Here is a 21,543-nt window from a genome sequence, read left to right as displayed (position 1 = left end):
AGTTCCGTCGCGCGAAACCGGAAACCAGACGCAGTTCCAGGTCTCCACTCACGACTACAGAACGTGGGACCACTCGCGCAACGGAACTGACGCAAAGTCTCTCGGCGGCCACTTCCGTCGCAGGTCGGCTCGAGGAGCCGCGAGGGAATGATGGGAAATGTAGTTTTCTACCGGCCCGAAGAGGTGGTAGCCTGCGGGTTCCTAACCTGCGGTGCAGGGATTGAGGCCAGCCGGCGGAGCGGGGTACTGGCGTCTTATTCCGACAAACGGGTTCCCTAGCGGGCAGAACCGCCCCAGATTGGCGCCCTGAGCCTGCACCCCTCGCGCTGTGCTGGCGTAGTCCCTGGACGCTTCCTGGCTGCCTTGCGACGCCCCAGTTGGCTCTCCTCGTGGGACTTTGAGTCACAGGAGTCATCTTGTTCCCTCGATTAGTGTTCCCCACTAGGATCGAGTTCCGTGAGCACATAGCCTGCCCGTGGGTTCCCCCCTGGCAGTGAGCACCCCTGCGCCCTGGGACCGCAGGCATCTGCACCCAAAGCTGCTCAGGTCCCAGGGCTGGCCAAACCGCTCTGCAAGACAAGCTTTACCGCGCAAGGCCAGGATTCCCTAACCCTACGCAGCAGGGCACACCTAGAATCATAGAAGCCATCTATCTTGCACTTGGACACATCCTCCTCCAGCCCAACGGAATCACGTTGCACGAGATAGCACTAATCCTTTGAGGCTGCAGTGTGCTCCGGTTCACCTGGAGTCAGGCTGAGAGGGTGTCCTGCGGGGATCCCAGGGTTTCTGCTCTACCTGGTACCCCAGTTGGCTTCTTGGGAAAGTTGCTGGAGTATTCTACCCTCAAGGCAAACTGGCCCTGGCTCTGTCTGAGCCATCCTGTCTGAAGACCACATAGGGAGGGAGGTACAGGCATCATCACAGACTCTGTGGGGATGTGTGTGTGTGGGGGTGGGGGTGGGGGTGGGGGGCGGATGATGGGGGTAACTTAGTGACAAAAATCAGGTCAGGAGGCCACCTTGTGGACTGTAATGTGCTGCCTCCCTAGCTCAGCCTCTTTGCCTCTGGAGCCCCCTCACCTGCACCTTTTTTCTGGCAGAAGCACCAGACTCAAGACCAGTTTTGCACCCTCAGGAACTCTCCAGACATTAGAGCAAGGGTGGCGGGCTAGAGGTGTCCTGAACTCAGCAACATCTGGGAATGTTCCCCACCCCAGGAAACCTAGCTCCAGATGCTTGGCAGCAGTTCAGCTCCCCACCTAGGAGTTCAAAGTTGCTGTGTCAACAGACGCATCTGTGTACCCAGATCCTCCTCATTGGGCCCCACTCCACCATTTCCACCCCAGAACCCCGCCCAGAATCACTGCCCAACCAAATGGCCCACAGGGACTCCCAGGAGCACCCACTGTGGGTGGTAGGAGGACAGGGCAGGAAGTGGGAGGAGGGGCCAGAATCTTTCTGGAGGAGGTGGAGATCAAAGAGCCCTGCAGTTAGGTGTGGAGTTGCTGATTAGGCTGATGCAGCCACCTGGTTGGAATGCTTTAGGGCAGTGGCTCTCAACCTTCCTAATGCCGCGACCCTTTAATACAGTTCCTCATGTTGTGGTGACCCCCAATTTCATTGTTACAAATTGAACATAATTAAAGCATAGTGATTAATCACAAAAACAATATGTAATTATATATGTGTTTTCTGATGGCCTTAGGCGACCCCTGTGAAAGGGTCGTTCGACCCCCAAAGGGGTCAAGACCCACAGGTTGGCGACCCACAGGTTGAGAACCGCTGCTTTAGGGCATCAGGGCACAAGCTGCACTGGGACAGCAAGTGGAGGCAGAGCCGGGAGGCCAGGACAGGCACTCAGGCTTCACTCTGAGGGCCCACTAAGCGCGTCTCAGTCTCGATGACTGCCCCGGATGGGTGACGGAAAGAAGACATCTTGCATGGGTGACTGAACCCCTCCAGCTTCTGTTTCATCAGCTGTAAAATGTCACGCCTCCTTAGCAGGCTGCTGCTAGGACTGCTTCTGTGCCTGGGATGCCCTTGGTGGACCCCAGGACAGCTGTTATGATTAATAACGGAACAGCATAGAAATGTCCTATCCTGAGGCAGTGGAGGGAATTCTTGTTGTGCCCAGATTTCAAGATCCCCAAGAAAACCACACCAGGGAGCCAGCCAGTCCAATGCAAAAGCAGAGGGTCCTTTATTGAGCTAGCTCGACTCCCCCTCCTGGCCGACGCAGCGACCGGAAGCAGAGTGAAACCGCCATGAGAGAAACAGGGTTTTAATAGGGGGTGGAGTGAGGGGAGGGGAGCTGACTGTGGGCCCTGCCAATTGGCCAGGCACCAGTCGGGTCTTCTTACACAGGATGTGGTCATCTCTATGGCGTGCACGTCCCTTGATTGTCATTGGTTAGTTTAAAGAAATCCCGGGCGTGGCCAGCAGGGGCCTGGGCTTCCGGGAAGAAGGTACTCTCCTGAGCACATGGCGGCTGCCCCAACATGGAGGGTACGGGGCAAGATGGAGGGCATAGCCCTCGCCCTTTCAATTCTTACCGCCACTGGCTCCTGGGGCGCTCTGAGGCCAGGGTCTGGAAGGAGCAGCTCATGGCCATAACAAGGAATGAGCAAACCCGGGTGTCCGGATGACCCGTCCTTTGTCCCAAGCTCCTGCTGCGCCTTGGTCTCTGTTGTAGGTAAAGGCCTGAGCAAAGAACATAGCTTTGTGGAGTCTGAAGAGGATGGCAGCCCCTGGCCCCCATGGGGTGCCTGGTGCTCAACAGGTCTGCTGTTGGACATAAACTGTCAGAGGACATCAGCATGAGACCAGGCCACGCCATGACTGTGATGGCTCCACATGAAACACACCCTCTTGTAATCACATCTGAACACAAACAAGGACACAGCCCAAACCTCAAAAAGGAACAAGCACCTGTTCTGGCTAAAGGAGGGAAGGCTGTCCTTTACCAGCCATGGGGGAGCCTTTCCTCCCCTGCCCTCCTTCTGATAAGATATATTAAGACTAGAGGCCCGATGCACGAAATTCGCGCAAGAGTAGGCCTTCCTTACCCCGGATGCAGGCACCGGTTTCCCTCTGGCACCCAGGACCCAGGCTTCTCTCACAGACCTGGCTTCATCTGGAAGGTTGTCCGGAAGGATGTCTGGCCTGATTAGCATATTACCCTTTTATTATTATAGATGCTGTACTAGAGGGCTGGGTGGAGGTGGGCGAAGGTGGGGGAAGAAATGGGGACATCTGTAATAGTGTCAAAATAAAAATAAATTGGCCCTAGCTGGTTTGGCTCAGTGAATAGGGCATCAACCTGCGGACTGAAGTCCTGGTTTTGATTCTAGTCAAGAGCACATGCCTGGGTTGCGGGCTGGATCCCCAGTAGGGGGCATGCAGGAGGCAGCCAATCAATGATCCTCTCTTATCATTGATGTTTCTATCTCTCTTTCCCTCTCCCTCCCTCTCTGAAATCAATAAATATATTAAAGTAAATAACTAAATAAAAGTAAAACCAAGAATAAAATATGCTGTACTGGGCCGAATGGTGTCCCTCACAAATTCACATCCACCCAGAACCTTAGCACGTGACCTTATTTGGAAACAGCGTCTTTGCAAATGTAATTTGTTAAAATGAGGTCATAGGGGACAGGGTGAGCCCTAAGCCCCATGACGGGTGTCCTTATAAGAAGAGGAGAGAAGACCCTGAGCACACAGGGGAGGAGGACGTGTGAAGAGCCAGAGGCCAAGGGGTGCCCGGGATTGCCAGCAGCACCAGACGCTCAGACAAAGGCCTGAGGAGACTCCCCTGGAGCCTTCAAAGGAAGTACTGGTGTGTCCCTGCTCACACCTTGGCTTTGGGTTTCTGGCCCCCAGAACTGTGAGAAGACAACTTTTCTGTTGTTTTAAGGCATCCAGTTGGTGGTCCTTAGTTAGGGCAGCCCCAGGAAACTGAGGCAGGCACCCATTCAGAGAGCCGCCTGCTTCCTGACAGTGTGTAACCCAGAGCAGAGCCTCTCACCCAGCCCTGGCCTGAACCCACAGCCCTTCCTAACTCCCTTCTACCGAGACATCCGTGTCCCCGGGGGCACATTCTCCTGGCTGCAAGCAGATAAACTCACCTTGTCCAGCCACAGGTGTGCTCCGGCGGGGGGCAGTGACAGCCCCAACTACTATGGTGCACTGGACCCTTCGATGCCGTGGGGCCCACAGTGGGCAAAGCCACAACCAGATGGATCGAGGGCCTCCTGTGTCTCTGGGGCCCTCCCATCGTCCCCCCACCCCTGGCCCCAGCAAGCCCAGCCGAGCACTGGGTGACAGGTACCTGGTACGGCCAGCCCTGCCTGCTCTTGGTCATGGTCCCCCTCCCCGCCTCCCAGGGACATAAGCTAACACCTCAGCCTTCATTATCTCAAAGCACACAGAGAAACCTCGCAGGAGGCCTAATGTCCCACTAATGGGCAGGAAGGCTGCAGCCCTTGTGTGCCCAGTGCCGGGAATAATTCATCGTAGCGCCACTTGAGAGCTGACATATTGGAGCTATTGATTTTCCCTGGGACGATCGATACGGGATGCGTGGAGACGGGCAGGCCCACCGCCTTTGGAAGGGCAGAGCCTTTCTCCTGGGGACTGAGGCCTGACAACAGGTGGGGGCTGGTGGGGACAGGATGGGCACAGACCTCCGAAAGGCCCAACGCTGCCCCAAATGGGAAGCTGGCTGGGAGCAGATGCTGGGACATATGCTCGGGCTCTGGGCCTGGCAGTCAGAATGCCTGTTCCCCAGCCCCACTCTAGGGGCCCGGTGGGCGGCAGGGGGCTGGGGGACACACATGCCACTTAACCTGGCTGGCCACCCAACATGGGCTGGACATGTGTAGGAAACTGGGTCCCTCTGCCCATCCAGGGTCCCCTCAGGGTGTACCCCAACCCAGCCTCACCAGTAACAAAAGCAAGTCCACCTGCCAGACCCCTGCGTCCATCATGAACCTGGCCTAGGGGCAAGGAAGGGGATACTTCTCTGACGCCTATTGAGGCCCCAGATCTGCTTCTTTAAATCCTCTCACATCTGCCCCCCCCCACTCTTAACCCCTCAGACTCTGCCTTGTGGCTCCATCACTGATGGCTGGCACGGTCGTACCCCTGCCCCGGTCTCTGGCCTCAGGCGTCTCCTGTCCAGATGTCCTGCCCACACACCTGTGTGCGCTGGTCCCCCGCCCCGCTCCAGAAGTCTGTGTCTTAGGCTGGGTTCCCTCCTTGGTCTCTGGCCAGCAGAGACAAGCACTGGGTGATGCCAGCAGAGAACAGGGGCCACTGTCTGTTGACGGTATTCCCATGGCTGGTGAGAGCGGACTCCTCCTCCCTGGGCTGCTTAAGGGACCCAAAGCTGCTGCCGAGACTCCTCTGAGCAGGGGCCTGGGGCAGAGGCCAGGATGGGAAAGGAGTCCTGAGGAGGTGCAGCCGCACGGAGGAAGGGGCAGGCCCGGGGCTGACCACCGTGGGCCCCCTCCCCATGAGAGCCCCGACCTCAGATCTGGTTTCCGTGACCGGGAAGAGCTGGTGCCTGGGCTCCCCTGGGGCTGGGAGGAAGGTCCAGACCCCCCAGCTGGGCCCTGAGGTCCTGCGGCCGCCCAGCCCACTGTCCAGCGGTGCTGCCGCCTGGGAGCTCCCTTCTGCTGCTGAAACCAAGGAGCACAAGCCGAGCGGTTGACGACACGGGTTTGTGACCGGGCGTGGAAATGGGCTTCCCCGGCCGAAATCAAGGTCTGCAGGGCTGCGCTGCGGAGGCGCCAGCGGAGAATCAGTTCCTTTCGCTTTCGATTCTAGAGGCCGCGCCATTCCTTGGCTCGCGGCAACCTTCCGCCTCCAAAGCCAGCAGGGACTGCTCCTGTGCTCACCTCCCCTCCTCTCACTCGGACCGCTGGCCTCCCTTTGATAGGGACCCAGTATCCCTCCTCGTCACGGTCCTTCCTCAGCCACCTCTGCAGGTTCCTTTGCCATGTGAGGTGACATGGCCGAAGCTGCTGGGGCTTAGGGCCCGGACGTCCTTGGGGTCCATCATGCAGTCGACCACAGGGGTGCCCGCTCCTCGAGGTCTGGGTCCTTGCAGGCTGTCCCGTCTGCAGGACCCCTTTCCTGCAGTTCGGCCAGATGAGTTCCTGCTCCCATCAGCACCCGAAAACCGCCTCCTCTGGCCAATTGGGGGGGGGAACCTTCTTGAGGGCAGGGTGGCATCTCATCTTCCTCAGTGCCCCCAGCACCCAGCCCATGCCTGGCACGGAGGAGGCCTGGAGGCCAGAAGCGCGGGCCTGACACTGGCCCCTCCTGACCAGCAGCAGGGGGCACTGTGGCTACAGCCTGGGCAGCTGCTGGCCTGAGGGCAGCGATTTTCAACAGGTTTCATTTCATGACACACATAAACGAATTAGGGAAGTTCTGTGGCACGCCAAAAGATACGCTTGTGGCCCATCTGACAAAAGAAAAGACCCGCTTTACACCGGACGGCTGTTGTATTGGCTGTTGTCGTCTTTTCACTTGACAATCTAAGGGAGCAGGGGTCAGTGCTCCTGACTGAACAGTCGGGTATTGCATGTGTAAAAAATTCTTGTGTCGCGACAGTGTGCTAGGTGGCACACCGGGTGAAAATTGCTGCCCTGGGGTAGGGCAGGTAACAGTGGGCAGCTCCCTGGGCCAGCAGGAGGCAGAGCAGGACCTGGGCAGAGAGAGCCCAGGGGCCCCAGCAGCCCCAGCACCACCTGGGACCCCACCCAAGGCCTCCTGCAGATCCTGGCTGACAGCTGGGCAGAGAGAGCCTGGGGCAGGGCCCCCTCACAGGCAGGATCTGGACAACAGTGTCATCAGACCACGGAGTCTCGGAGAACTGCGGCTACGACGGAGGTCAGTCTCCAGGGGACTGAGGTCCAAACACGGACTGGACCCATGCAGCAGATCCTCGCCAGACACCCCCACCTGAGGCCGGCTTCACCCCAGGCCTGCTGAAGGGCGCGTGATGACCAGTTGTATCCATAGGCCTTAGGGAGGCCTGGCCTGTCACACACCCCTCCTTTCTCCCTGAAGCCTTTCCCTGGGCCTGCGGTGGCCCTGCCTCCCCCCACCCTGGTCCTACTCCAGGCAAACAACATCCGCAGCTTCAAAGACCCACGCATGGCAGGTCACCAACTTGGCCCGGGCAGGACCTGTTCCTGGGGTGGCACCGCACGCCTACATGTGACCCTCCAGATGCCTGAAAAGTGACTGGCAGCAATCAGCAGGGCAGACCCCCCCTCGACCCCCGTTTGCAGGGAAGTCCTGGATATCACTGGTGGGATGGCGTCATCTCCTCCTGAAGGGGGTGGGGCCTGGGGCTGAAGGGCAAGGACTCAGGGAGAGGTGGGGTGGCATCCGACACCCTCCCATCCCCTTGGATGGGTGGCCCCCACTTTGGGGAGTAACAGTGGGGCCCAGGGGTGGGACACATGCCAAGCTGGGAGGGGCTGCTGTTCTGCCCTCAGAACCTGGACCACAAGCGGTGGTGGCTTTGGGAGCCACAGTGGATGGGATGCTGGGGTCCTCCCAGCCAGCACCGCAGGGGCTGGTTCAGGGCAGCAAGGCTCTTGGCAGTGGCCACAATGATGGGTGGGGGTGGGGGGTACATGGTCACAATGTACCCCAAACTCAAGTCCCCCTGGACATCAGAATGTGACCTGATGTGGAAATCGGGCCTTTGCATTTATGATCAAGTGAAGAGGCGTTCAGGCTGGAGTAGGGTGGGCCTGACCCAGTGGTGGTGCCCCTGTAAGAATAGGGAGCATGGACACGGGCACTGGCATGGGGACAGCCGAGTGACCAGGGAATGCCAGGGATCGCGCAGTGACACCAGAGCCCAGGAGAGAGGTGTGGCCGGTTCCCGACCAGAGCCTTAGAGAGGAGCCAGCCCCGAAAACCCTGGGTTTTTAAAATTGGTTTTAGAGAGAGAGGACGGGGGAAAGACCAATTTGTTGTTCCACTTATTTATGCATTGCTGGGCTGATTCTTTTTTTGTGTGTTAATCCTCACGCGAAGATATTTTTCCGTTGATTTTTAGAGAGAGTGGGGGCAGGGGGAAGAGAGAGAGAGGGAGAAACATTTATGTGAGAGAGATGCATGGATTGCAGAGATTGAGCCTGCAGTTGAGATACGTGCCCTTGATCGGAATCGAACCCGGGATCCTTCAGTCCTCAGGCTGACGCCTTATCCACTGAGCCAAACCGGGTAGGGCAGCTGATTCTTACATGTGCCCTGGCCAGGGATCGAACCTGAAATCTTGGGGTATTGGGACGATGCGCTAACCAACTGAGCTACCCAGCTAGGGTCCGAAGAGACTCTGGACTTTAGAGGTCTGGCCTGCAGACTGGGAGAATCCCTCTCTGTTCTCAGCTGCTGCTTGTGGCGATGGTTACGGCGGCCTCAGGACACAATGCAGCACCACAGGGCAGAGGGGCTGGGGCCTCCAGGACATGGGAGGTTGGCAGGGGGCAGACCCTCGGGGTCCTGCTCCTGGTTGTAACACATTAGGGAGGTGTAGCAAGTACGCCCTGCAGGCAAGCTCCACAGGCTGGGAGGGGGTACACCCCGGCCCCCCCCCCAGAGGAAGGTGTGGGAGCCAAAAAAGGAAGCAGAGAAGGGAGGTGCTGTCTCCGCCTGGACCCTGGGGAGGAAGCCCTGGGGGAGGAGCAGGGGTTCAATGGCAGCTCTGGGGTGAGTGAGGTGGCAGGAGAGGGCGAGCAGGGGCTCCAGGGGCCGTGACAGCATGAGCCCCCCACCTGGGCCCAGTGGTGGTCCCCGGCCTTCCTCCCTCGGCCTGCTCAGGTGCGCTGCTGGCCAGAGCCCCGCGCACCCAGAGCGCCGCACAAGCAGGATGTCCTCTAGAGAAGGCTACTCCAGAAGTCAAAATAGCATGAAATTTAATTTTCCGCCTATTTGACAAGGCTCGGTCGGGGCCCCAATCAGCGGTGGAGATAAGGGTCCTCGGCCGGGTGTGAGCCAGCTGGGTGCGCAGCAAACACTCTACGGTCCCCAGGCAGGCCGAGGCTCCCCCTGGCTGGGCCCTGGTTGCTGGGCGCTAAAGCAAACGGATTCTATTTGCCCAGTCTGCGATGACAATGCAGTCCCCAAATATTTGCCAGCCTGGCCGGCAGCAGAGCAGCTATAAATGCTTGAGCCCAGGTGCAGGTGGGCCTGCCCCGCAGATTGCAGGCCTCACAGGTAAGAGCAGCGCCGGGCAGCAGGCGGGAGGCTAGGGGGTCTCCCTCCGGGAAGGCTGTGGGCCCTTCTGACCAGGTGGCCTTTGGGGGCCACCTACCCACTGTGGGGGTCACCAGCAGGGTTGCACAGGGTCAGGCCATCTAGGCTGGGACATGGGGCGGGGGTACTGTCCTAGCTCCACATGAGCAGCCACCCCACAGCTGGGGCCACTAGATGCCCCCACTAAAGGGCAGAGGGACCCAGCCCTGAACCAGATGGGAGCACGGCATGGCCAGCAGGCTGCAGGGAGGGGAGGCCGTGCCCCCCAGGTCCGCCTGACTCCCCGTGATGCCTGTGGACTCACCCGGCCCCCAGGGAGGCGATTTCTGACAATCTAGGAGCCCCTTCTCCTGCTCTCCACATCACAGTCCCTTCCGTCCTTCCTTCTCTCCCGGGTTCACTCATCGGCTTCCCAACTGCAGGGGGCAGGCCAACAGGCCCCTGGTGGAGGAGGCTTTGCATTCAGAACCAGCCCCCAGCCCCCTGCTTGGCTGCAGGTCAAGGGGAGAGCCAGAGGCACCCCTGACAGTCTCCTCCTCAAGCCCCCGCCCGATCCTCCCAGCCCCATCCTCCCCGCCCCATCCTCCCAGCCCCATCCTCCCAGCCCCAGCCAAGAGGAGGCCACCGGCCCCTTTCGCCTCCTGCTGACCCGCCGCACCATGGAGCATTGTTTCATTCACCCCTGGCTCCCAGAAGGGAACAAATGAAAGCCTGGCACTGTGACTGCTCTTATTAGAATTAGATGGGACGGCAGAAATGGGGGTGGGAGAAGCCCCCTGAGGATGCCAAGCCCAGTCCCCTGGCTCAGTGTGGGCATCTCAGGGATGGTGGGATGCTCCCAACCCAACACTCCTGTGAGGGGGCAGACACCACCTCCGTGAGCCATAGCAACCTCAGGAACCATAGCAACCCCATCCTGGGGCAAGGGCTCTGCCCTCCAAGGCCCCAAACCCACTCTCACCCCAGTGCCTGGACGCCTGCTGCCCACCTCCCCTGCTTCTCTCTTCTGTGACTTCTCTCCCCAAGTCGACTGTTCCATGGCACCACCCTGCCATCTACCCCCCACCCCCACCCCCACTGACCACCCTTCAGGATGCGCTGCTCACAGGACCTGACCATCCACAGGCCGCTGGCTGTTCTAACCCCCTCGGCCTGCACTCTGCAGGCTCCCCCCACCCTGCTCCCACCACGCCCACTGCCATGGTGCCCTGCCCCATCTCTCCCAAATCTCACCCACTTCTGAGCTCAGCACCCTCTCCAAGAACCGGTGGCCCTAGTGCCCAGTTCCACCAGGGGCTGCAGGCCCTGACTGATAACCTGCCCCCTCTCCACCCCCCTCCCCGCAGGCACCCGCTGCCCGGAGGTCCCCGAAGCTCCAACGTGGAGGACATGGCTGCAGGCGTGATCCAGCCTCTCTGTGACTTCCAGCTGCCCCTGCCCTCCCTTCGGCCCTTCCTGCCCCCAGACCCAGAGCCCCCGGACACTTCGGAGGAGGAGGAGGAGGAGGAGGAGGAGGAGGAGGAGGAGGAGGAGGAGGAGGAGGAGGTAGGGGAGGAAGACGAAGAGGATCTGGAGGGTGAGGGGCCAGGGGCCCACAGCCCAGCCCCCCACAGCTCAGGTTGGGCCATAGTTGCCCCAGAAGAGGCCCCTCCAGGTCCGAGCAGCCCCGAGATGCCACTGCAGCTGCTGCGGTTCTCTGAGCTCATCAGCGGCGACATCCAGAGGTACTTTGGCCGAAAGGACGGGGGGCAGGACCCAGACGCCTGTGACATCTACGCCGATGGCCACCCCGCCAGCAGCTCAGCCAGGGAGCTTTACTATGCAGACCTGGTGCACCTGGCCCAGGGAGGGTCCCCCAATGATGACAAGGCTGCTGAGCCTGGGGTCCACTCTCCCAGGGGTCCCCAGGGGCAGGTGCATGAGACAGGCCTTGGCGGAGAAAGGGTGCAGCCGCTGGGGCCCCTGGCCGAGTTGTTTGACTATGGACTACGGCAGTTCTCAGTGCCCAGGGTGTCCGCCAGCCACCGGCTGAGGCTGGAGCAGAAGTACGGCCACATCAGACCCATGACGCAGAGGAAGCTGCCCCCCTCCTTCTGGAAGGAGCCGGCGCCCAGCCCCCTGGGCCTGCTGCACCCCGGTACTCCCGACTTCAGTGACCTGCTGGCTAGCTGGTCAGTGGAGGCCGGCCCAGAGCTGCCAGGCAGGGGCACCCAGGCCCTGGAGGGGGTGCAGCTGGCCGAGGCCCAGTGAGCTGTGGCAGCGGGTGTCTGGAATCTCCAGCTCTGGGCTGTCCTGGGAGGGACTGTGGGGCCCTTGAAGATGGGTGGCCCTGGTAGCCACCAGGAGGACAAACCAGTTTAGGTGGGGACTTTCCAGGCCCAGGAAGAGGGCCAGGGCTCATCTGGGACCTGGAGCTGCCACCACCAGAGGCCACCAGGGCAGGGATGGCAGGGGCTGAAGGCTGCGGCACCCGACCCGGCCACCCTGGCCTCCAGCCCTTGGAGCTCTGCCCACAGGAGGGAGGACAGGACAGAAGCTGTGGCCACTCAGAGGCTGTGGGCTCAGGGGGTCTAGACACTGTGCCCAACCAGCCCAGCCCCGAGATTCCCCAGGCGAACGCGCCCACTGCCCACCCACTGGCCGGTCCCAGGTGGCCCCTCCTCAAGCCCCGAAGCAGGTGGCAGGGCCAGCTGCCCAGAGGAGCCACGTTTTCTTGGCAAGGCAGGAGGAGGGTGCTGCTGAGTGCACGAGCAGATACTGTTTGCTCCCCGGATTAGGGCGGGAAGAGCCGCTTCTCTGGTGGGCACCTGGCAGGTGTGGAGGGCATGGGTGACAGACACAGGTCCTGAGGCTGGGGTGGTGGTGGGGGAGGGGCAACCAGGAGTGGCTGTGGATCTCCGGCCCAGGAACACGGCGGGGGCTGGGCTCCCCTAGGCTTGGGCAGGAGAAGGGCATCCTGGGAGTCTGGGGACAGACAGGCTTCAGGGATGGAGCCTCTTGGCCACTCCCACCGCCTGGGTCTCCTGACCCCCTGGAGGGAATGCCAGGCCCTGACATACAGGAGTGGCATGTTTATTTCTGGAAAAGGGGCAAGATGGGGAGCTGGTGGGCAGGCTCCTGGCCAAGGGACCTCTCCAAGACTGTCCGTGGCCTCCACTTGGCGACCTGGTTCATGAGGACCGCCTTCCACTGCAGCCACCTGCCCGGAGACATGGCTCAGGGCTCACGGGCCTCGGGGCCTCCCCACCCCTGAACCTAGACCCCGAGGCAGCTCCCCACTGCTCACCTCACTGCCTGATACACGCCCCAGCGGTTCACGGGGACCAGCTCGCCAGAGGCCACATTCTTGATGAACTGCTGTCTCACCAGGGACACGAGGACCTTCCTGCTGTCCAGCGTCAGGGCCCATGGGCCCTCCAGGCACTCCTTCAGCGTGGCCATCTCCTCCGTGCGCTGGGGGCAGGGGCAGGGGCGGCCTGAGCAGAGCTGAGGTGGGAATGAGGGATGGGACCGAGGGGGGCCTGCAGGCAGGATTATCTTCCTCTGGGCAAACCAGGGCCTTATCTGCCTGGAAACGGTGCTCAGGCCAGACATGCAGACAGACAGACAGATGGCGGGGAAGACTGAAGACAGAGGGTGGGCAGGCTGGGAGGGGCCAGGGGAGCTGGTGGCCGGGCTCTGCACAGAAAGCAGCCCACCCTCTGGCCTGGGACCCCGGAGCCAGCCCAGGCCGCTTCTCACCATCTTGATTTGCGAATTAAACTTGAGGTTCTGGATGGTCTTGTTGTCCTGGATGCTGTTTTCCAATTTTATTATTTGGTTCTGAAACTAAATACTGCCCCTCATTCGTGGACATGGAAGCAGCCCCCCCCCCCCCCCAAGAGCAGGACCTGGCCCCTTGGTGGGATCGGGGGCATTATAGCCCCGCGATGGGGGGGGGGGGGGACAGCTAGGGCTCAGGGCGCTCCTTTCACTGCGATTGCCGATGCCCCAGCGTGTGGGGCTCCAACAGTGCCTCCACTTGGAACTTCCAGAGTCTAAGGCGGGGAGTCCCCCAGCAGGACATCCGTGAACCTCCCTGGGGACCCTCCACAGGGGGCTGCCCCCCTCTTCTTAGCGTGACGGGCACTGGGGCCCGAGAGGGTACCGTGGCCAGCTTGCCCTGGATCTCGGCAATCTTCCGCCCGGGGTTGCCCTCCCTGAGCAGCTGCACGGAGGACAGCAGAGCAGCCAGCTCCTGCCGCATGGCCTCAACCTCGAACTCTCTGTGGGTACGGGAGGCCAAGGCTGCCAGGCTCGGGGGAGCGCTCTAGGGTGAGGGGCAAGGTGAGTAGAGGGAGGATACCCTGGGCAGAGTAAGGGGCGTTCTGCTCTGCCACACCCCTCTAGTGGGGGTTGGAGTGACAGAGGGAAAGATTCGGGAATCCATGCAGGCTGCCCCCAAGCCAGGGCTGGGAGGGGTTAGGGCTGCCACATGCTGGGAGCTCAGGTAGGAGCACCTGAGAGAAGGCTTGTTGGTGCAGCAAGTGGTTCTGAGACAGCTGTGCCCTCCCGGCCACTCTCTGGCGGTCAACCCAGTGGAGTTCCCTCCCCTTCCCAGGTGCGGTCCTGCCAGACTTGCTCTGGGAGCGGAGCCTCACCTGGCCTTGCCCTCAGCAGAGATCTTGAGGTCCGAGTCACTCTTGTGCAGGATGCACCTGTCAGAGACAGCTTCTATCTGAAACGGAGCAGAGGCTGCGGCGGGCTGGCGACTAAGGGTGGGCACGCAGGGGAGGGGCGGTCCGACCCCAGCCCTCACCCACCTGCCGAGGCAGGCTGTCCACTGTCTCCCGCACCTCCCTCAGGTAAGCCTGGGCCTCCTTTCGACACCAGGCCAGGCCCTCCATCGATCTCCGCTCCGCACCTTCCCGCTCACTCTTTGCCTAGGACACAGACACCCGGTGAGGCCCGGAGTGTGGACAGGGAGGGTGGACAGACAGACTGGGCATGCCTCTGACTCTGAGCTCATGCACACAGGCCTCGCACAGGCCAGCCAGGCCAGCCACGCACCCTCCAGGCCTGGCTCAGCCCCTCCCCACCCCTGCTGCCCCCGGTGAGTCAGTGGGGATAAGGACAGAGAGAAAGACAGTCCTCCCACACTGCAGGAAGAGGAGGCGCAGGCAGGCCGGTGGGCGGCCTGCCCCACAACCAAAGGGTGTACATGTGTGCTCACAGCAGCGCCCTCCGTGTCACCAAAAAGGGCCAGTGCCCATCACTGACAAATGGGTAAACAGTTGTGGTCCATCATATGGTGGAACAGCACTCAGCCCCCAAAAGGACAAAAATGCTACAACACGAATGGACTTTAAAAAAGCCATCAGCAGGGCGGGGGGAAAAGGAGATATATGTAATACCCTTTGTAATACTTTAAGCAATAAAACAATTAAAAAAATAAAAAATAAAAATAAAAAAGCCATCAGCGAGGGAAGCAGACACAGAAGGTCACATAGTGTTTGACTCCATGTCTTCGAAGTGCCCAGAACAGGCCAATCCACAGAGACAGGAAGCAGATGGTGGGTGCCGGGGTCCGGGGGCGGGGCGGGAGTGACTGCTAGTGAGGACAGAGCCTCCTTTTGGGCTGATGAAAACCTTCTAAAAGTGATTGTGGTGGTGGCTGTACAACTCTGAATACATGAAAAACACACTGAATGACACACTTTAAAAGGGGGAAGTGTACGGTGTATGGATTAAACTTCAAAAAGGAGAAAAAAGAACCCAAGGGGCAGAGTTGCTGTGCTGGCCCCTGCATGGAGCCCGCTGTGTGGTCAGGCCTCTGGGCCCCTGAACGTCTCAGCAGCTGACCTGGGCTGCCTGCTCCGAGCAGGAGGGCTCTGGCCTCAGAGCCGCCCTCGGCCTCACAGACCGTCACTGGGGACTTTCGGGACCTGCCGGTCCGGCCTCCACCCTTAGGGAGCCAGAGCGGCGCCAGGACCCCAGCTGTCTAAGCTGCCTTTCCCCCAGACAGCCTCACCTCACACAGCTTCTGGGTCAGCGTCTTTTCCTGCAGGTCCAGCCTCCAGCTCAGGGCCAAGAAGTGGTCATTCAGGTCCCCCACCTGTCTGACCAGCTCGGCCACGGACGCTTCCAAGGCCTGCCTCTTCTCTTGGAGCTGTGGGAGGTCGGGCCGAGTGTGGGTGCTGGGCGGTGGGGGATCCCACAAGGAGACTGGACCCAGCGCCTGCAGCCCTCACCAGCTCCAGTGTGCTCTGCATCTCCTGCCGAGCTTCCTCGCTGGCCAGTTGCATGGCTTCCATGTTCTCCTGCAAGTAGGCAGCCAGCTCCCCAGCCTGGCTTTCCTCCAAGTGGCCCTTGGTGTCCCTGGGGGTTGGTGCCACTGAGAGAGACTGTCCCTCAGCGGAGGTTGGCCCGCCACTCAGAGCTGGGCCAGGGAGGGGAGCCTGGCTGCTGGCTCCAGAACCTTCCAAGAAACTCACTGGAGCAGAGGATGGGAGTGCCGTCACAGGGGCCACCAAAACAGGGCTGCGTCCATCGCTGCCACAATGAGTCCCCCCGTGAGGGGCAGGCTGAGGGTGCGTGGCTACTCTGCCAGGCACCCCACTGGGCCTGACACTGGGATCAGGAAGCTGGGGTCCAGGGAGAGGGGCCATTTCCATCCACCCAGCCTGACAACTCCCGCGTTCTCTGCCCGCTGCCCCGTTTGGATACCCACTGGGCCTTCTGCTCGGCCAGCAGGACGCGGTTCAGTGACACCTGGTTCTGGCGCACAAACTTGGTCAGCTGGACCACGGCCCTGTCCAGGCCCCGGCACTGCTCCAGGAGGTAGCACTCTTCCTGCTGTAGTGCAGAGGTGGCCTGAGACCTGGGCCCCCACCAGGTGCCCCGCCCGTGCCCAGCCCGAGCTGCCCACCTTGCACTGCCCCCGTAGGGCCTGCAAGCGCTCCTCAGCCAGCTCCTGGAGATTGCGCCACCTGCTTTCCAGCTCCTCCCGCAGGCTGCTCTCCACCTTCAGCCGTGTGCTCTCTGAGGCCTTCATTCTCTGCGGGAGACCCCGTCCACTGCTGTGAGCCAGGGAGCAGGGGGCACAGCAGAGCCCCGCCAGCTGCCAGCTCCCACCTTCTCCAGGGCCAGGAAGCTCTTCTGCAGGAAGCCACACAGCTTGGCCTCCCTCTTGAGGAAGCGAAGGCTCATCTCCTCACCCAGTTTGGTCACCTGGGCCTGTGGAGGGGGCACATGGGCACCGTGCTGCCACAGTGCTGGGCGCCCTCTTCCCACAGCTGCCCCCGCCCACCATGCCATCTCAGACTTGTTTTCTTGCCCAACCGTCTCCATCAGGGGGGCTCTGTGTGCTGTGTCCCTGGCTGTCCCTGAGCCTAGCAGAGCTGGGCCCGCCACACCCTCCTTAGGAAGAAAGGCAGGGGTCACATGTCCTCCCAGAGGGCCAGGCACAGGGTTGTGAGGGGTCTGCAGGCCAAGCTCATGTAGGTCTAGAACACACTTGGTGGCCACAGCAGTGACGATCGGAAGAAGGCATAGCAGCTACCACCAAACCAGACCCAGAGCTGGGAGCCTTAGGAAGGGAGGTCGAATGCATGTGCTGGTGCGCCCCAGCCCTGGCCAGCTTCCCTGCCTGTGCAGGGTGACCTGGAGCAGGACTGGGCAAATAATCTGTAAAGAGCCAGAGAGTAAATGTTTCAGGTTTATGGGCCACAGGGTCTATGTACAGCTCCTCAGCTCTGTGGTTCCAGTGCAAAAGCAGCCGTGGACAATAGTAAACGAATGGGAGTGGCTGTCTGCCGATAAAACTTTATTGACAAAACCAGGTATGGGCCATAGCTTGCAGACCCGGGCCCTAGAGTGGGCTGAGGGAAGAGGCAGGCATCCCACCAGGCGCCTGTCACGTTGGGAGTCCCTGGGGCCCAATGCCACCGGAGCCCCTGGCCAGTGGGCAGCAAGCAGCCACTTGAGGGAACCAGGCGGGAGGGAAACTCCCGAGCTGAGCAGCCGAGCTATGCGGGCAGCAGCTGGGGCCGCCCTGGTGTGCAGCGCAGTCCCTGGTCTCTATTTGCAGAGCGGAAGAGGCTGCCCCATCCCCTGACCCACCTCCTAGGCCCGTGGTCGGCAAACTGCGGCTCGTGGGCCACATGCGGCTCTTTGGCCCCTTGAGTGTGGCTCTTCCTAAGCCTTAGGAGCACCCTAATTAAGTTAATAACAACGTACCTACCTATATAGTTTAAGTTTAAAAAATTTGGCTCTCAAAAGAAATTTCAATCGTGGTACTGTTGATATTTGGCTCTGTTGACTAATGAGTTTGCCAACCACTGGCCCAGGCCACCCTACTCCCGCCTCCCGCTGGAGGGGGAACTGCAGCAGCCCAGGGGCCCGAGCACTGGGAGGTGCGTCTTCAGGAAGGTAAGCTCTGCGGTGCATGAGGGCAGCACCAAGGTTGAAAATGGCCGAGGGGCTTTGAGGTTGTTTCTTAATTTGGGTGCTGGTTGCACAGGAAGGGGAGGAGGAGCGGTGGCTGAGCTGGTGCTAACGACACTTTCTCTGATGAAGGTGCTCCATCTCAGCGCAGCCCCATCTGCAGCCACTGGCCACACGTGGCCGCTGAGCATTTAAAATTTGGTTCACATGATGGAGGAACTGAGTTTTAAATTGTCTAAAATGTTAACTAATTTCGCCCTGGACGGTTTGGCTCAGTGGCTAGAACGTCAGCCTGCGGACTGAAGGGTCTGGGGTTAGATTCCCATCAAGGGCACGTACCTTGGTTGCAGGCTCCTGGCCCTGGTAGGGGACATGTGGAAGGCAAATGTGTCTCTCTCACATCAGTGTTTCTCTCTGTCTCTCCCTCTCCCTCTCCCTTCCACTCTCTGTAAAAATCAATGGGAAAAATATCCTTGGGTGAGGATAAAAAAAAAAGTTAGCTAATTTCAATATACAGGGCCACCTGTGGCTAGTGGCCACTGTATTAGACAGCGTAGGACTTGGGGTCACCCCCCAAGTCTGATCACGTGGAGGGAACTAAAAAGATAGCTGGAGAGAGGGAGGAGCCTGTAAGGGGAAGGACACAGGCTGGGCTGGGCGTGTGGGGGTTTCCTCCAGACGGACCCTCTCTCTGGCAGCCTAGCTGCCTGCCCGCCCTGCCTGGTACCTGCAGCCTGGCCACCTCCTGGTCCACCTTCTGGCTGGCCTCCTCCTGGCTCCTTTTCAGGGCACTGCAGGCCACCTCCCGGTTCTGCTCCTCCTGTTCCAGCTTCCTGGCCAACTTGGTCAACCTAAGGGCACTGGCCAAAGGTCACAGCAACCCGGCCAGCCGGAGGGGCTAGCTGGGGAGCCACAGGGAAGCTGCCAGGGCCTTTCTCAGGCCAAAGCTGCACTGGGGGCCCTAGGCTGACCTTACAGGCCTGAGGAGCAGGAAGTGCATAGCTCACCTGAGCAAACACAAAGAGGGGGCAAGACGCTGGTGTTCCTGCAAGCACCGCCCTCCCCCTCCGCCCCCTGGCCCCCGACGTGGTGAGAGCTGGGCCCTGGTAGGGAGGGACCTGTGGGAAAGAGGATGGTTGGGGACCCAAGTTCAAGTCTCTTTTTCCCACAGAAGATCCACAAGGTGTCTGAGGCTCCCTGTCAACCGCAGCTTGGCACCGAGGGTATGTGAACACCTCCCTGCCTTGGTGACGCCCACATGGCCACACACAGCAGGTCCAGAACTAGCCCCTGGGGAGGGAGGCGAGAGGTGCCCACCTGAGGTTGGCCTCCTGCTTGGTGCCCTTCCGCTCTGAGTCCTGGAGTGCCTGCTTCCTCCTGATCTGGGTCAGGGCCTCCCGGACCTCCACCAACCTGGCACACAAGAGCCGCTTCTGCCTGGGGCCTGCCCGGCTACCCTCCTGGTGGCCAGGAGAAGCCCAGAGCAGGCTGGGCAGCCTTCAGGGGCTGGAAGTCCAGCCAAGGGCCCCAGCAGCAAGCTTCCCACCCCTTTCCCAGGCCTCTGTAGGCTGCCAAGGCTCACACAAACCCAGACCTTTTGAGTTCTGCCATGGGCATGTACTGCTTACCGGGGCAAGACAACTAACTGGGAAAACAAAACCCTGTGGCTGATGCTCTGAGGGGTCCGGCACCAGCCACTGCTCTCCCCAACCCCTTCCCTCCTGCTGAGACCGACACCACAAGCATGGGGATACCTCTTGTCCAGGGCCTGCATCTTGTTCTGGTTCTGGGGGCTGGGGAACTGCAAGGAGGAGGGTGTGGGCTGAGTGTAGGCCTGGGCCCTCACAGCCTGACCAGCACAGACACAGCCTGTGGGATTCTCTGGGCTCCCAGCCTGGGCAGCAGCATTGAGCTGGGCTCAGGGTCCAGGAGGCAGCTGCCCGACCCCTGGGAATGGGGGAGCCCGGCCTGTGGGTGGGGATGAGCTGCCTCCCAGCCGGTGGGTGTCTCACCTCCAGGGCCTCCTTTTCAGGGACCCAAGCTGCCTGTTGTAACTCCTGCTTCAGCTTCCTCAGCTCCGAGTCTTGCAGCTGCACACTGGCCTGCACCTGGCGCAGCTCTTGGAGAAGGCTCTGTGTGGCACGCTCACAGTTCTTGTGTCCCCGTAGGGACACCACCTCGGCCTGCAAGTCGGCCACCCTGGCCAGGACGAGGAGCAGGCCGAGTCGGCACACGTGCCTTGGGGCTGATGTGTGGCTCTCCCACTCTGCCCCCGCGGGGCTCACCATTGCTCCAGCTGCTTCCAGCGCTTGGGGGTGTCCTGCCCTGGGACGGAAGTGGTGGACGCCAGGCAGCTGGGCTCATACCTCTCTGAGATCTCCTCCAGACTCAGGAGCTCGGGGCTGGCCAGCCCTTCCTCCAGGAGGAGCCCCAGGTCCTCCAGGGTGATAGTGCTTAGCTGAGAGGGGGGCGAAGCCCCGGATGAGGAGTTGCAATCAGCCAGCTCTGCAAGAAGGCACCTTCGAGCTCGCCACTTGGCCTTCTGGGCTGGCAGGGATGCTGGTTCCTGGATGGAGCTTAGGATAACGGGCCCAGAATCAGTGCGACTGCCACGGAGTGTGCCTGGCCAGCTCACTGGGCTCCTTCTGCTGTCACACAGCCCGGCCCAGAGAGGGCTCGGCTCTCACTGCTCCACTACCGGAAACTCGGCCTCAGAGGTGCACTCCCTGCCTGAGGACACAGCACTGGGCAGCAGAAATGGCACAATGTCCTGCCTGACCAGGCCAGAGGGAGCCCCCAGGCTGTGAAGCTACCTGGGGATCACAGCCCTCTGCAGGCCCCACCCTGGACCATCCTCCTGGCTCTGACCCCAGTTGCACCTGGTTCACTGGACCCAGCTTCATCAGCAGCCACTGTTTTTGGCTTCGGCCACTGCCAAGAGGCCCTGGCCTAGCACCCTGTGGCCGTCCAGAGCTGGAAACCAGGGTGGTTGCAGGGGGAGAAGGGGAGTGGCTGGGGGAGGCAGGGAAGTCAGCCCTGGACCTTGGGGGGGACACATGAGGTGTGAAGGGATGAGCTCCAGTCCTCATATCTCACCTCCTTCCAAGACAATACCAAGGTAGGTAGGGCAGCGGGGCTCTTCTGGAACCTTTTCCTTACCAGAACTTCGTGAATTTCTGGCCCAACTGCCAATGGAACCTGAGCCCTCAACTCTCCTGTTCCTGCAAGGCCTCCCCAACTGCCTGTTTCTGGAAGGATATGAGGTGGCACCAGAGGTTAGGGCCAGGAGACCTCTGGCCTGGACAGGAGCGATGTCAAGGAGCAACTGCTGGCTCCATGGTCGTTAAACCAGAGCAGGAAGGCCGGGACCCCAGACGGACTGAACACAGCCAGTCCTGCAGCCAAGAAAACAGGCCCTGAAGGACTATCAAAGGAGACAGGGTGTTGCCATAGGTGTGGGCTACAGCGGGACATTAACTTTCTTAGCAGCCACAGTAAGGAAGTAGCCAGAGGGAGCCTGGCTGGCATGGCTGTGGTTGAGCATCTACCTCTGAAACAGGAGGTCACGGTTCAATTCCTGGTCAGGCACAAGCCCAGGTTGCGGGCTCGATCCCCAGTAGGAGGTGTGCAGGAGGCAGCTGATCAATGATTCTCTCTCATCATTGATGTTTCTATCTCTCCCTCTCCCTTCCTCTCTGAAATCAATAAAATGTTGTTTTTTTGTTGCTAAGAAAGAACATGACAGTTTTAAAATAGCAGTAGCAGGGTACTGCCTTTGATTCAAATATTTTAAGTTCTTGTTTTCTGTAACTGAGTGCTTGCTGTTCCTGAATAT

General features: G+C 60.4%; 2 protein-coding genes across 2 annotated transcripts; one reads left to right on the top strand and one right to left on the bottom strand.

The window, feature by feature from the left end:
• Positions 1-10,511: 10,511 nt before the first annotated feature.
• On the bottom strand, positions 10,512-20,391 carry CCDC154 (coiled-coil domain containing 154; the record flags this gene model as incomplete). Its single annotated transcript, XM_036308994.1, is given in 18 exon segments — positions 10,512-12,339; positions 12,341-12,404; positions 12,407-12,483; positions 12,571-12,737; positions 13,026-13,112; positions 13,432-13,549; positions 13,925-14,001; positions 14,087-14,206; positions 15,295-15,432; positions 15,515-15,641; positions 15,994-16,118; positions 16,192-16,320; positions 16,398-16,499; positions 18,436-18,559; positions 19,026-19,121; positions 19,463-19,509; positions 19,721-19,907; positions 19,994-20,391. Coding segments are annotated over 18 exon segments (2,577 nt in total), but the record flags the coding sequence as incomplete, so codon positions are not given.
• On the top strand, positions 10,674-11,534 carry PERCC1 (proline and glutamate rich with coiled coil 1). The gene has a single exon (XM_036310012.1). The coding sequence runs from the start codon at positions 10,674-10,676 to the stop codon at positions 11,532-11,534; it is 861 nt and encodes a 286-aa protein (XP_036165905.1).
• Positions 20,392-21,543: the final 1,152 nt, after the last annotated feature.

This window comes from Myotis myotis, unplaced genomic scaffold, assembly GCF_014108235.1.
Source record: "Myotis myotis isolate mMyoMyo1 unplaced genomic scaffold, mMyoMyo1.p scaffold_m19_p_5, whole genome shotgun sequence".
NCBI lineage: Eukaryota > Metazoa > Chordata > Mammalia > Chiroptera > Vespertilionidae > Myotis > Myotis myotis.
This window is presented reverse-complemented; position numbering and strand designations above follow the sequence as displayed.